General features: G+C 34.6%; 1 protein-coding gene across 1 annotated transcript in view; it reads right to left on the bottom strand.

Moving 5' to 3' along the window:
- The window catches only part of LOC106468626 (E3 ubiquitin-protein ligase TRIM9-like), a 40,215-nt gene that overhangs the window by 4,822 nt on the left and 18,665 nt on the right, over window positions 1-16,728 (bottom strand). Inside the window, exon 2 of the mRNA XM_022396970.1 lies at window positions 1,389-2,494. Coding sequence (XP_022252678.1) covers window positions 1,389-2,150 — 762 coding nt within the window. The 5' untranslated portion in view covers window positions 2,151-2,494. The remainder of the gene's footprint in view (window positions 1-1,388; window positions 2,495-16,728) is intronic.

Here is a 16,728-nt window from a genome sequence, read left to right as displayed (position 1 = left end):
CCTCGATGACGCAACACTATCATATAATGAGGTAAATTAAACTGGTATTGTATTAGGCCTACATATATACAGGTCTTATATGCTTATACGTATACATGGAATTTATCTGTTGTAATTATTGTTTTATTCTATAATAAACGAGCGATGTCTAAATGTCCGGTGTCAAGTTGTCCTGAATTTTATTTTCCAGGCTAAATAAAGGCACTGGCCCAATATTTGTGACAAAAAAAATCACGCTAGGCTACACATCGTTTTCTCAAATTCCTCGTAAAAATCACTGAAATTTTGAAATTGTATGTAATGTTCCTAAGACGTTTTTATGCCATTGAACTTAAAACTTTTAACAAAACCTCACTCATCGGGAAAGGGGCAGAAGTTAGACCACACTGCTTACAATAACAAAACAAAGTCTAAAGTCTACCATTTGTAGTGGTGATCCATATATACAAGATGAATTGAACTAAAACCCAATTTTGGTAACACATGGACCAGAATATGAGATCTAGTTGTAATTATATATTTAATTCCTCAATAAATGTTAATTGATAGAATTAATATATCATTATTGTTTAATAGTAATAATAATAACGGTTATTTTCCAATTTTCACTGATTGCATAGAATAATTATTGCTTATTTTACAGTTTCAAACATTGAATAACAAAGCCTTATTTTCTTTGTGTTTGGAACAAGGGGGAGTACTGCCCTCTTGGGACCCCTGTACCGCCTTTGAAATAGTACTATTGTATTTTACTAAACCAAGTTATTACAATTCAAACCTAAGTGAACTGGAGTAGACGAGCGATACGTTAACTAAAGCACTTGGGAGGCAGATTTTCGCCCAAGCAACCTCTTTCTGTAATAAGGACCGGATCAGACTAAATAATTTTTTTAAATTAATCAAAAACTGAATATCTTATTAAAAATTGTTTCAACTATGTCACTATGACAACAGTGATTTTAGTTGTTAGTAATTTTTCATGTTCTTAACTTGTTCTTTCAAGTTTCATAAATATGGGCTCGGCCATTTAACCAAAAAATTCGTTGCCATTACTTTATATCGTTTAAATATATGACCATTAGTATTTTTATATTATTTACCCATCGCTTCTGTTTGTGTATTGCCTAAACTGTAGCTAATAAATATTAATGAATTGTATTTGACTTGTAATGAAGTTCGGTTCTGAGGGCCTCCAAGTAACTGTCCGTAATACTAATCATTTCAACATGAAGAGAGAACATTTAAACAGTATTATTCGTACATTAACTTACCTAACAACAGAGTTGCACAATATAGCGATGTTAGTTTCTCTTTTACTTTTTTAAAATATGTGTTAACATAATCTTTCCTTTTCACCTACCATCTATAATTTATAAAAATAGGCCTACCTTTTGTGCCTTACACATCGCTCCCAAAGCTTGTACGTCGTGGTTAGTGTGGTTACCTTCTTGTAAACACAGAACACAAACTGGGACTTTACATATCATGCAGTACATGCTTAAAGTTTCTTCAGTATGTTCTACGCAATTTGGCTTCCTTTCTTTGATTCTTGCTCTCAAATTAGCTTTTCCTTGCTGAGGGTTAACTAAAGAGTGTTTCACCAGCGGGCCCCTGTCCGGGTGACAGTTGTCCCGACAGGATTCACAATAGAACACTTCGCATTGTTCACACATAACTGCGGCTATTTTAGGGTCACCTTCACACAGTTGACAGAAAACAGGTAAATGTTTAGCTTCTACGTATTTATCGACAAGATTTTGAACAGTTCGATTTTTTTGCAAATTATTGGCTCCATTTTCATCAAAGTAAACAACTTTCTGACATACTGGACAGTTCAGAGACAACGCACTGCTATGTAAAGGCGGGAACAAAATACCCTGAATATTTGGAGTACCTACATAGCTATTGGGCCGACTGTTGCAAACCACCCCACTATCTGTTTCACTTACCAAACTAAGTTTATCAACATCTGAATAATCTGCAGTTATTTCATTCAAATTATTCAAAGATCCCTCTGGTTGCGGTTGAGTTTGTTGTGCTGGTTTTTGTGAACGAATAGCACAATTCAGGCAAACAGAATGATAACATGGTAACAAAACTGGATTACGAAATAAATGCTTACAAAGCGGACACCTAAGTTCCTCTTCCATTGTTGAAGGTAATATTTTGAAATAACGAGTCACTTCGAGCGATTACTCGTTGAATACAAGTTAGCGAATTTTTCTGCTTTCTTTACTCAACCATATAGCCCAACACTGATCACGAATTGTTTGCAAGTTGACGGCTGCGCAGAACATCATACGAAGGTGTACACGCGCTGAGCTCGCTGTCTCTTTCACAGTCACGTGCATTTCTCCACACAACAAGTCACGCATCACACGATAGATCAACACAAATTGTCTTGAATTAAACTGATCTTTGTTCGTTACATCCAGACTACATTTCAACGTAAGGCAGGATTACCTTGCATTTTATACTTCCAATCTGAGAAAACCTAAACGCAAAAAACATAAATTTAAAAAATGTTGGGTTTCTTTCCGTCTTATTGACAGAAAATAATTTCAATTATAAGTACAATTATTGTTATTATCAGTGTTAGTAAAGTTAATTTATGTACAAAAATAAAGTAATTAAAAATAAAGATTATAAAAAACATTACATATACAACTGAGTATGAAACACGTTATATTTTTAGGCTTAAAACATAGCCTGTTTGATGACAAAAAAAAAAAGGTTTAAATTATTGTTACGACATCGGAATTCACGTGACGCTGGTAACACGTAATGAGTATCTAGAACGTTCGTGAAGGCTCTATTTTGTATATATATATATGACCGGCAAGAAGTGACGAGAGAGAATAATTGCAGACAGAGAGATTTAGAGACAGATAATCGAGTCAAGCCGTAAGTTAAGTGCGTGAATCGTTGTGAATTCTAGCGTGTGTTGAAGTTAAAATGACTGTGGAAATTAAGTGTATTGCAAAGTTCTATTGAGAAATAATAAACTAGTTTTATTTAAGAAAGGACTTGTATCGCTGAAGTTTTTTCGGAAGGAATTTTTACGGGAAATTAACAAACGACCAGAGACGTAACACTATATTATCAGTTTATATTTGTTATAAGCAAGGGCTAGCTAAATGGCGTAGCTTCATGAGACCCAACGCCAATAATATTAATTGAAATAATGTCTACGCTCTCAGAATATGTCAGGACATTGTAAATATGCATTTACGACACAGTAACTTTTGTATAGATGGAGAGATTTATAAATATTTCAGATATATATCAACGTTATACGGCTTACACACATATATATATATATAAGAGGTTAACACCATCCAAAAAAAACCGACATTTTGCTCGGTTCACGTGTTATCATTAAGTATCAAATGACCTATAAATTGTTTACCTTCATGATCTTGATATTTTCGTCCGCAGTGGCTCAGCGGTAAGTCTGTAGGCTTGTAACGCAGAAAAACATGTTTCGATACTTGTGGTGGGCACAGCACAGATAGATTAGGCCCGGCCTAACCAGTTGGTTAGGGCACTTGACTCGCAATCTGAGGGTTGTGGGTTCGAATTCCCGTCCACCAAACATGCTCGCCCTTTCAGCCGCGAGGGCGTTTATACAGTGACGGTCAATTCCACTATTTGTTGGTTAAAAAAAAGTAGCCCAAGAGTTGGCGGTGGATGGTGATGACTAGTTGCCTTCCCTCTAGTCTTTCACTGGTAAATTAGGGACGGCTAGCACAGATAGCCCTCGTGTAGCTTTGCGCGAAATTTAAATCAAACAAACTCACACAGTTTGGTGATATACACAGTGGAGGGGTTTCCGCACGTACTGATAAACGTGATATCAACTATTAAAGCCGGTAACCAGCTAGTTACATTAATTCCATCAAGAAGGTGATCCATTTACATTTATTTAGTAACGTTTTTAATGATTGTACGAAACTGTACGAAGTTTACTTAATCATTTTAACAATAAAAATGATTTAGCGTATTTTAAACAACTATAAATCAACACCGGTTATAATTGGATGTTTTAAATAAGGTAAAGTCTTATGTCTAAAACTTACAACTAAAATACTAAGGGTAATGATGTGTGAGAAAACTTACCTTAAAAGTAAATATTTGTGTTTATTATGATACTGTTTCAGTAAGATGGCTTCAGTTTGTGTGTAAAGTAATTGTTCAATACAAGGGAAATAAGGTTTGTTTTTAATTTCGGATATTAAAGCGATTCGAAAAGTTGTTTGTTTGTTATGAATTTCGCGCAAAGCTACACTAGGGCTATCTGCGCCAGCCGTCCCTAATTTAGCAGTGTAAGACTAGAGGGAAGGCAGTTAGTCATCACCACCCACCGCCAACTCTTGGGCTACTCTTTTACCAACGAATAGTGGGATTGCCCGTCACATAATAACGTCCCCACGGCTGAAAGGGCGAGCATGTTTGTTGTGACGGGGATTCGAACTCGCGACCCTCAGATTGCGAGTCGAGCGTTCTAATCACCTGGCTATGCTAGTCCCCAAGAAAAGTGGGAAAAGATATTGAAAAAAAAATCAAGATTTTCTTCCAAGTTACTTCTACATTTAATACATATCACATGTACTTACTTGGCCTGTTAGGTTCTACGCTGGAAAGTTGCTAATATCTTTAACTTCCATGGACGTCACACACATTACATCGTCTGGTACCGGAGGGTCTGCCGCCCATTTTTTTTTTTTCAATGCAAAAAACAAAATCGAAGAAAAGAGTAAAATATTAAATAGAAACTAGATGTACTTCCGCAGAGTCCCCGAAAGTATTTTTTCAAGAGTAAATAAAACCAAAATTAAGAGTAACAAATATTTTTATTTTTTGCTTTTGAAATTCATATCTCATACTGTGTTCTATGTCTACAAAGTGCACAATTCTTCTCGTGATTCATGGCATGCGCACGTTATAGTGACGTCTCGACAGTCAAAATTGCAACGTTAACCATCCCTTTTGTGACGAAATTTGTTTGCCTACTGACTGACAGAAAGACAACGCACTACTATACAGTGGTGCGAGTGGTTTTAAAAAAGTGACCCCTCCAGACGGTCTCCGGCCCCCTTTCGAGGAAATAAAGAGAAAACAGAGATGCAAATGATTTTGTTTGTTTGTTTCTTGTTAAACGCAAAGCTATAGAATGGTCTATCTGTGCTGTACATATCACGGGTATCGAAGTCCGGTCTTTAGAGTTATAAGCCTTCAGTCTTACCGCTGAGCGACTGGGGGGGGGCGTGCAAGTGGCAGAAATATTGTATTTAATTATTTTCTAGGCTCAGTTATACTCGTATTACTGTATGGTAAGGGGGTCTGGACCATCTGTAATGTGTCAAATGTGGAAGACAGCCGTAAAGGATATTTTCTTCCAAAATATTATGATCGTTTTAAAACCCATCACAGATCTTTGAAGGAACCCTTTTCAAACATTTCACCCCTCTCTAGCCCATCAGTGAACAACTTGATTCTGGGGGTCGCTTCGAGATCTTGAATGATTCTAACAGTCAGCTTCGCACCTGAAGGAAAAGATGTTTTCAGTGGTAGCAGAAAGTGTAAGTTACTCTAACTTCTTATTGATAGCTTGCTAATGAGATTAATCAGTAAGAATGAGCCAGGAATTGGATTCAAAAGATTTCAAATTTCCAAAACTCTCTAGCTTCTCAGAGATAGAGGGGCAACCTCTTATCAAACTCTCCGACATCTAACCATTTAGACCCCCCTTTTTTCTTCAAAATACTAAATCCACCCCTGGGTAACTCAGATATGCTACTAATAGGAATTGTGTGATCAGAGAAAATATACATTACTAGTTTGTGATGTTTAAAGAGATTAGAGAAAATATACATTACTAGTTTGTGATGTTTAAAGAAAATCTGTAATCATTTTAAGGAAAAAAGTTTTGAAAGTTTAAAATAAAGTTCAAAATATTGTACTTCAATAGGGTCCCTTCCAATATTCAGTATCAACAATAATCTTCTTTTTTGTGGCGTTTGTTGATATTAAAAGCCCATTCGTTTTATATTCCAGTTTACTATTAACCAAACAAGCTCATTTTAAACAAACCACACAAAACAATTAGAATACAACATTTCAGGTTAAGATTACTTACTTATGATATCAAAACTGGGACTCTAACTACACATTAGTAACTTGTTAGAATAAGAGCATCTATCAAGAATATCAAAATAACGAAATAAAAACAGCTCAAGCAACTGAAAGTCACTAAGTTAGAAAACGTGCCTGGGATGAGGGTCTTAATAACGATCATTTTGTGTTGATTGTTATTAGGAAGAAACGGAAATGAATCAGGTCTTTTTTATCTTTACTTTATTTCTACTTGTATTTAAATTAATCTTATCGAGTTCTTGACTATTAAAATTTTGAAAATTCCATCCATTACCATGCTTTTTTGCTTGTGTTAGTAACACTCTTACTACAGTACCACAATTGTTTGAATATCCAGTTAACATCAACTTTAAAAAATACATTAATATTATTAAAAAACTAGAAATTAGACAAATATTCAGGTCCAGATAATTTGTATAATATGATCTTGTAACAATAATCTACTGTATTACCATTATTGATACTGGTGGTATGCGTGTTATTAGAAGCTGTATGTAAAAAATCATGAGTTTGGAAATGAAACGTTATTACAAACTGTATGTATAAATTCTTGAGTTTTTAAAAATGTTTCTCAGTCGAATCTTGTAGATAGGGAGAACTTGCTCTCACCAAAACATGTCGATTGAACAAGATATGAGTAGTTAAAAGGATTGTCCAGACACACTCACTGATTGGTTGCTTCAGGCGATAGGGGAGGAGACGTCTATGAAGTGGCACTGGAGACGAAGACATCATAGTTCCACGAAGTGGAACCAGAGGACGCGATGCCAGACCGCCATGACACTTGACGACGGAACTTGTCTGCTGCCAGAGAGCGCGTTGCTTGGAAATATCAGTTGATATCACAGTTCAAGTATTATTCAACAGAGAACCGATTGCTAACCCACGAAGTGGCAACAGAGGGAGCATTGGAATGATAAGCGAACCATCAGAGGGTGATGTAGATCAATATTACATCAACAGATCATCAACGTCTATATTTAATTACATGTAAGATTATTGTATGTATTTTTTAAAAGGACGGGTTTTTCGTGATAACATCTCTAAATATTCTGCAATAATTTGACATACAATCTTGCTGTTTCACTAGTTTGGCTTTATGGATTAAATACATTTTTATGCTATTCTTCTACCCATAAAACTGTGACTTTTATTGTGTATAACAGTAAATGAATTCTTGACAAAATATTTCATTTACACATGTTGACAGTTACATTATATTTTCACTTACATATATTTTACAAAGGCTGACAGTGCTTTTATTGGCAGACGATGTTATTATTACAAGGTCTTACTAAGATTCTATAGGCGAATAGTCTTAGTAGCATATTGTATTATTTTACAAAGGCAGATAGTGTTTATATAGGCAGACAATGTTACTATACCTCCACAGTATTGCATACGGATTTCATCTTGTCTCAACTTATGTTTATAACTTTCATTTATATATTTATCTGTATTATGTAGGTTTTACACAGGCGAATGGTATTATTAGTGTTCCAAATAAAAATAAAACAAGTTTTTGTTATAGACGTGTGTTTTACCATTTTTTCAAACATAACGTTTAGCAAAGTTGTTACTGTGGTAAGCCCAATGAGCTTTCAGCTTAGGCGTTTTATAATTCGCAAAAAAAAAGGTTAATACCACCCACCTTTCAAACAGAAGCATTTTGAACGTTGTTATATTGGTGGGAGCAGTGCTGTAACCACGGGGGCGCGAAAGGGCGCAATGCGCCCTCTAAAAATGTGCCTTAAAAATAAAATAATGCCTCTTTTTTACTTTTGTCGAACTTAACTAATTTTCTCGAGCTTGAATAATTCCAATGTATTCATGTATAAAAATATTAGGTAACCGAAGTAATAGTTGCTGTAAATCAATATTTATAAAATAAAATATATTTGTACTTATGCTTTCGGTTGTTGTGTTTTTTATCGCATCGACGGCTGCATACCGGAAAAAATTCATAGTTCAATTCCACGCAACGCAAAGTATACGTCACCTGAAATCCATAATAAAATTCTCGATCTAAAAACTATCCAGCAAAGAATCCGAAATGAAGTTGGTGATAAGAAGTACACAATAAAGGTGGATGAAACTTGTTATAAGTGCAACTGTGAAAATCCGTGCTCATGTGTGAGGTACTTACAAGACAGAAATATTGTTGAACATCTACTTGCTGTTATTCAAGTTTCCAATTTTGATGTACATTCCTTGACTGACTCCATCATAGCAATATTTCAAGAGCATAGCTTCAGTATGGTAACCGTTCTTAGCTAATGCTATGATGGAGCTAGTGTGATGTCGGGACGATCTGAGGGTGTTCAAAAACTTCTTCAGGAAAGACTGGGCCGATTTGTCCCCTACGTGCACTGCCTAAACCACCAGCTACACCTTGTAGTTGTGCATGCGATTTCGGCTGCAGATGTTGACGTGGACGCCTTTTTTTGGCACTTGCAACATTCTATACAACTTCCTACGTAAGCCAACTGTGTAGGGCACACTTACAGCAATGTCTGCGTTGATTACATTACAAAATAATTTGTGATTTTATTATTTCTCCTTAGTTTATTGTATTTTATAAGGATTGTTCCACAAAAATAAAACAAAGTCATTTATGACAATAAGCACGCAAATGATATGCAAAACAGAAAATGTAGATTTACTCCAAATGATAACACAGACCTGCGAATTTAAACTTCATAAAAGTTATTTTGGTTTCAGTAACTCAGCTTCGCAGATTTCGAAAATCATTTTCTTTTTTTTCTATCAGGTGTGGATTTTTTACAAATCAGGAAGAAGAAAAACTTACTTAGATCAAATTATTATTTCGTTTACCACAATGAACATTTTTTTATTATGATGTTTTTAACAAAAATACAAACAAGCTGAAGAAAAGGAAAGAGCATTGATGTCAAACGAATATTCATCCTCATTCATCCTGATTTTTGTGTGTGGGAAATCTACATCTTTTAGTTTCAAAACTACTTGTATATATTGTATGTTTATGCATTGCGTTATGACGTTTTGTGAAAAATCTGTATGTGATGGAGAAAAATGTATATCATTTTCGGATTCAGCATACAGGAATTACCGTAGTACATGTAAAAATTTGAAGACAATAAAACTATCGCAGGCCTGTGTAATCTGTGACCTCAAAAACAAAGCCATTTTATAGTTCCTACAACACATTACGTAAGTACAAGGGGAAACAAGTACAAGAGCAATGATATATATAGCTTTCTGGTATATCTTATTTATATATTGCGAACTTTGTTATCTGTCCGAGTGTTCGTCTGTCCCCTGATTGAAAAGCTGTGCACGTAGACAAAGCTCAACATTCACTGTTGAAATGACGGGAGAACAGGTATGAATAATGTTGATGCCAAATTTTATTTCACAAGCAGGAATTGTTAGGAATTAATCACACTGTCATTCACGTTTCAAAATGTGATTTAACTTAAAGAATAAAAATGTTGATTTACTCTATGTTATGACTGAGCGGCTCTTAGCATGACTGAAATGTTCAACAATTACTTTTTGCAGTGAGCGGTATAAGTAGCTCAGAGCTTTGGTTCTGAGTGAAACCAAGAGTGCAACACAATTAATTTTTTATAAAGGCCACGAAATAATTTAAATTGATAGATTAATTTAAACTTTTCCCGTCACTGGGGACGGGTACTGTTGCTTGTACTTGATATATCTAATTTTAAGGAAAATAAAAAATATATTTTTCATCTCTTTTTTTTTTTAAAGCACAAAGCTATACAATGAGCTATCTGTGCTGTGCCCACCACAAGTATCGAAACACGGCTTTTTGCGTTATAAACCTTCAGATATCGATGTTATACTGGAGGCCAAAATAAGTATATTAATTGGCACAAACAGATATCAATCTACTGAAACGCTATCAAAATAAAACAAGCCTATTATAACACATGATTTGTGAAATATATTAGTTTATTATCGAGGGTGATTCGTACATAAAATGTTTACTGTATTTATTTGTATTTCCACAGCAGAAACATTTCACTGTAATTTTGAGACAAGTTTCATCGAGTGACGTCACTATATAGTATGAGCACTATCACATACTATTGTCAACAAGATTAATTTTACTTTGTGTGTACTCTGGAGAAAAACACAACCACCACTATAATCAGAGCCAATATTCTATCGAGGCCAAACTTGGGTTTCAAGCTATAACTTCCAATTATATGTGTGAAGGAAGGAAGCCAAGAAAACAACCGAGGACACGACCTCTGTGTCCTTATAGCTAGTTACGGCTGCGTACACAACAGACATCAGTATCTTATTTCCACGAAAGTAAAAAAACCTGACACCGTAAATATAAGAACAATGGAACATTATGTCGACTCAGGTGTCGTATAGGGATGATTTATATCTCATAATTCTTCTTTCTTGTAATAAAACCAGAACAAAGATAAAGCTCACTGAACGTTATGAGAAGAACATAATTATGCATTTCGCATAGACTATTTTATTTTGGTGTAATTCAGGATTATTTCTTTTATTGATTTTGGCGCCACCTGTTGTTGAACCCGAAGCATCTTGTTTGTCATGCAGGAAAGTTACTGTGAATCATAAAGTTTAGTGAATAGAAGCTAAAACGGTTATTTGAGATGGAATCAACAAATGGCTTCTCTATTTCACTTTAGTATTGCATTGTCCTCACATCGAATTCTACTATTACATTCACATAAGCAACAAGGATTATTGAACTTTATTTTCTCACAGACACAGATTCAATGATTTATGACTTTCTATTGGAGTCTGAATTTAACAGGTATAAAATAGTGCTTGCTTCGTCTGTAGCATTTTTAATTCAGATAAGTTTTACTCAGCCATTAGATTGTAAAGTACACTAGCAACCAGGGGAGAGATTGTAGATATGGAAGGAAATACTTTAAATACAATAGTTTATTGTAATTATGATAAACTAGCAGTTTTGGAAGATTAAGGTATTTTATTGTAAATGTGATATAAACTAACAGTTTCAGAAGCTTAAGGTAGTTTATTGTAAATATTATATAAACTAACAGTTTCAGAAGCTTAAGGTAGTTTATTGTAAATGAGTATAAACCAACAGTGTTAGAAGATTAAGGCAGTTATTGTAATTATGATAAAACTAACAGTTTTAGAAAATTAAGGTAGTTTATTGTAAATATTTTATAAACTAATAGTTTCAGAAGATTAAGGTATTTTATTGTAAATGTGATATAAACTAATAGTTTCAGAAGATTAAGGTAGTTTATTGTAAATGTGATATAAACTAACAGTTTTAGAAAATTAAGGTAGTTTATTGTAAATATGATATAAACTAATAGTTTCAGAAGATTAATGTAGTTTATTGTAAATGTGATATAAACTAACAGTGTTAGAAGATTAAGGCAGTTATTGTAATTATGATAAAAACTAACAGTTTTAGAAGATTAAGGTAGTTTATTGTAAATATGATATAAACTAACAGTGTTAGAAGATTAAGGTAGTTATTGTAAATATTATATAAACTAACAGTTTTAGAATATTAAGGTAATCTACTGTAAGTGTGATATGAACTAACAATTTTAAAATATTAAGGTACTTTATTGTAATTATGATAAAAACTAACCGTTTTAGAAGATTAAGGTAATAAATATACTGTAAGTGTGATATGAACTAACAGAGTTTTATCTGTTGTAAATGTTATATAATATTTCTCATTTTCAAAGACAATTAATCGTGAAAATGTAACTACTACCGAACTAACCAAGACAACAACAAAAACAGCACACTATCCTGAATTGTAACCACCATTCAACTAATCACTTTAGCAATTTGAATATTCCTGTCATAGCATTAATTCATTAGTCTGGATTTAGAATAATCGTGAAAATAATTGTTATTGGGGTTTTACAAAGATTCTTGTTTGTTTGTAATTAAGCACAAAACTACAAAATGGGCTCTCTGTGCTCTGCCCACCATGGGTATCGAAACCCGGATTTTAGCGTTGTAAGTTCGCAGACATACCGCTGTGCCACTGAGGGCACAAAGATTCTTAAGCATGTTTTAATACAGGTGCAGCGTTAATATAGAACTTTCTGGAAAACACAAACTGAGTACTAAATTCAACGTTAAAATTGTGCTTTTGTACGATTATAGCTTCAGTTAAAACAATAGCTTATGTTGACTTTGACAGTTTAAAAAATTTAACTTCACTTATGCAGTTGTAGATATAAAAAAGTCTAATAATGAATCAAAGCAAATTTGATGTTTAATTTCAAAGTTCTCGACATGTTTACATACCATTTACTGTCGTCGGGTCCATGTTGCATCATATTGTGTAATGTTATGCTTTCGCCTATCAAAACACCCAGTCTAAAGAACAGAACAAAACGAATTAGGTAAAATCACGCACTTTCTATGTAAAGTACATGGGAAACCATAGCAGTAAATGTTTGTTTATTTTAGACATTAGCGCGAAGCTACACAAGAGCTCTCTGCTCCAGCCGTGCCTTATTTTGAACAGACAGGTTAGGGGAAAGACAGCTAGTCAAAAGGAGGAAGAGGTCTGAAGTGAATCTGATCCTCTCAAGTCACACACAACGACCAAACGCCGATAAAAAGACAAGACAGCTAGTCAGCAGCACCCGTCACCACTACTGGGATTCTCAATCGAATAGTAGGATCTTACAAAGCATCTTTGGCTGTAAAGTGCGGAGTGCGATTTTACGGCAACAGGACATGAACCATGGACCCTTCGATTCACAGTCTGATACGTTAACCAATAGGCTATCCAGCTCAGCAGTGATTAATTCAATGCGGTATTAACAGTATTTAGGTTAAATGTTGGGTGTGTCTTGTAAGTTATTATGGATTCTGTAATGAACAAAGTCACAGACACTTATACAATTTGGTGCATAGGAGTGGACCACAAAAAAAAATGTGGTGCATATATATTCAAGAAAAATGCATATAAAAACCTGATATAATAGGATGGGCTCCATTGGTGGTTAAATCAGCAAATAATAACATACTTTATATGTTTGTTTTATCCCAAAGCTTCACAATGGGCATCTGCGCTATGTCTACTGCAGAGACGAATCCCCCCCCCCCCAAATTTGGGCGTCATGAACCCTTAAGTTTACCGCTGAACTTTTCCCATTTTGAATATTCTCTGTCCTTTAATTGTTCTTAAAGTATAACATTATATCTAACATTCGAATCGAAAGTAATACATTCTGCTATTAGCTCTACGTTTGTCGTGTTCCTTGGAGTCGACACTAGAACGCACATTAAATATACTAAAAATTATGCCAAATTATGTGTATTTTCATTCGCAAAATTTCGACAAATTCTTACTTTTATTTCACTATAATCTTATATTTTATTTAAATAAACATAATTTAGGTCAGACTGAGCACTTTGTTTTAGCACGAAGAAACCTGTCAATAGTTAATTTTACACTAGAAGTCTTGCTACTGCTTGTTTGGTATGTTATTTATCGTGGCTATCAAGAGGGCTTAGTTTTCTCACAAACTACGTTCCCCTGTCGATGCCAAACGCCAAGAACCAATTACAAGTCAGTGAGATTAGACGAGAGTAATAACTTTAAACGAAAAGATGCTCGACAATTTCCAGTGATCAGGGTCTTAAAATTACTTCAAGTAACGATTTGTACGGGGTACCTCTATTGCTATTGGTTCTTTTCTTACTACATATTAAACCTTTATTGGAGATTCAAACAAACTTTTAAAGAATCAATGACAGTATGCCCTTTGCGCATGTTTAATATGTGGGAACTTACTTCCTTGAAATATCATATAAAAAAAGAATAATATCTCACATGATATAGAAAAAGTCATATTTTAACCAGCCAAGAACGTGATCTCACCAGTAGCAGATCTCATTAATCCAGAAATGTCCATGTAATCTCACCAGTAGCAGCTCTTATTAATCCAGAAATGTCCATGTAATCTCACCAGTAGCAGATCTCATTAATCCAGAAATGTCCATGTAATCTCACCAGTACCAGCTCTTATTAATCCAGAAATGTCCATGTAATCTCACCAGTACCAGCTCTTATTAATCCAGAAATGTCCATGTAATCTCACCAGTAGCAGATCTCATTAATCCAGAAATGTCCATGTAATCTCACCAGTACCAGCTCTTATTAATCCAGAAATGTCCATGTAATCTCACCAGTAGCAGATCTCATTAATCCAGAAATGTCTATGTAATCTCACCAGTACCAGCTCTTATTAACCCAGTATGATTAATTTTCACCAGTACCAGCTCTTATTAACCCAGTATGGTTAATTTTCACCACTACCAGCTCTTATTAACCCAGTATGGTTAATTTTCACCACTACCAGCTCTTATTAACCCAGGTTGATTAATTTTCACCACTACCAGCTCTTATTAACCCAGGTTGGTTAATTTTCACCAGTACCAGCTCTTATTAACCAGAAAGGTCAATTTCATTTCACCAGTAACAGCTGTTTTTAACCAGAAAGGTCAATTTCATCTCACCATTAGCAGCTTTTATAAACCATAAAAGTCAATTTCATCTCACCTGTAGCTTTCATAAACCAGAAACGTCAGTGTTATAAAATGACGCTATGCTTGCTTTTGGTTACAATTATGCTAACTAATGTGGATTTTCTTGTTTCTTTGTTTTAGAATTTTCTCAAAGGTTTTATTCTCATATCCGTCCATGATTTTGAACTGATAAACGATAGAGAAGCCAACTAGGTACTCAACACAACATGGACTTCTCTTAACTGACCAAATAGAAAGGCTTCAAGATTTTCAGTAAAACACGTCTTTACAGTATTAGTTTCGATAAAGATCTTCTCACAAACGTAAACACAATTAGTAACGAAATCAGTTGTTGTTTATGTGGCACTAGAAACAGCACACCAGGGTTTGTCTTAAAACTATAAGCTTCTTATTTTAAAACAGACTCGATTCTGTTGTATGAAAATACTTTAAAGATGGATTTATAAATAAAACATTCTAATTTATTTCTGTGGCGTACATCAGCATATATTGAACAAAAAACAAAACAAAGCAGCTACTCTGTCCAACCTTCCAACTCAGCAAATGCGATTTTCACGATTTTCCTTTTGACTTTTGTGACAAATGTAAAAGGACATTACACAATGTAGAGGCTGTACTAGATAATTTTTAAACCTCCAAAATTACATCATCAATAATAAATATTCACCGTACAGTTTACTATATCGAGCTTAGGGCTGTGTATGATTGAAGCCATGAGTAAATTAGGACTTTTTTACTTTCTTTCACAAGAGTAAATACAGCTTTCATCTCGCACATTTGTCTGAGAACACATTTCCTGGTGGTAGCTATAGAGTAAATGAGTTTCATATGGCCTTCCGTCATTGATTAAACGTCCCTGCGTACTTTAACTTGTAAATACGAATTCCGAAGAACCTTTGGTGTATCAAAAAGAAGATTAATCGTCGAGTGCAGAAACTCATAAACCAAAGTGATTATATATATCCATAACCTATTACATTTAATTTCTTTCTAGTAAAGTGTGTTAAGGCTTGGGATTCTAAGCATCTGCCTAATGCCTCTCAGACTCAAACTACTTTTCTGCTTTTCTCAGTTCTTTCTGCATTTTTACGTAATACCTTATCGAAAAGCCCACTGGATTTATACCCAATGGCAAACTTGTAAGACCGCATTTATAGTGCTTTGCAATGTCTTACTTAAGTTAAATTTTTTTACCAACTCCATATCTTGTCTGTTTTACTATGAAAATATATTGGTGCCTATATTTCTCCGAACATCAGACAGGTTGCGGGATCGAAACCCGGCGCCGAACAAGATGACTAAAAAAAGGAGTGGGGACTTTATAATGGGAGGGTTAACAGTCAATTCCACTACTTGTCTGCTAAGAGCAACCAAAAAGTTGGCGGTGGGCGCTGCCGGCCAATTACCTTCCCTGTGGTTGGCAGTTCAGAATTATGGACGGTAGCAGATAGCCTTAATAGCTTTGCCATAAAACAAACAAACAAATCATACATTGGTAATATCGGTTATTCAATTCCATTAATTCCCTTTGCTGGTCTTTAGATAGTTTGTTTTTAATTTTGCGCAAAGGGCTATCTAAATTAGCCGTCCCTAATTTAGTAGTGAAAGACTAGAGGGAAGGCTGCTAATAATCACCACCAACTCTTGGGCTACTCTTTTACTAACGAATAGTGTAAATTGACCGTCACATTATAACGCTCCCATGGCTGAATGAAAGGATGGTAATGTTTAGTGGGATGGGGATTCGAACCTGTGACCCCCAGATTGCGAGTTGAACGCCCTAACCATCTGGTCATGCCAGGCCCTTTAGATAGAACGAAAAAGTTCATAACGTGCAATTATGGAAATAAACTCTGTCCTTTTTCTCTAGACAAATTTTATAAAACATGGCTGTCACGATATTTGTCAACAGATATCCCATATTTGTATAATTATGTTGGGAGGTAAGCTGTTAAGCAACTTGTCAAATAAAGGAAACAAAAAGTAAATTTTACAAAAAAAAAAAAACAACAA

Source organism: Limulus polyphemus, unplaced genomic scaffold (genome assembly GCF_000517525.1).
Source record: "Limulus polyphemus unplaced genomic scaffold, Limulus_polyphemus-2.1.2 Scaffold3086, whole genome shotgun sequence".
NCBI lineage: Eukaryota > Metazoa > Arthropoda > Merostomata > Xiphosura > Limulidae > Limulus > Limulus polyphemus.
Note: the sequence above shows the minus strand (reverse complement) of the source record. Positions and strands in the feature narration are given on the sequence as shown.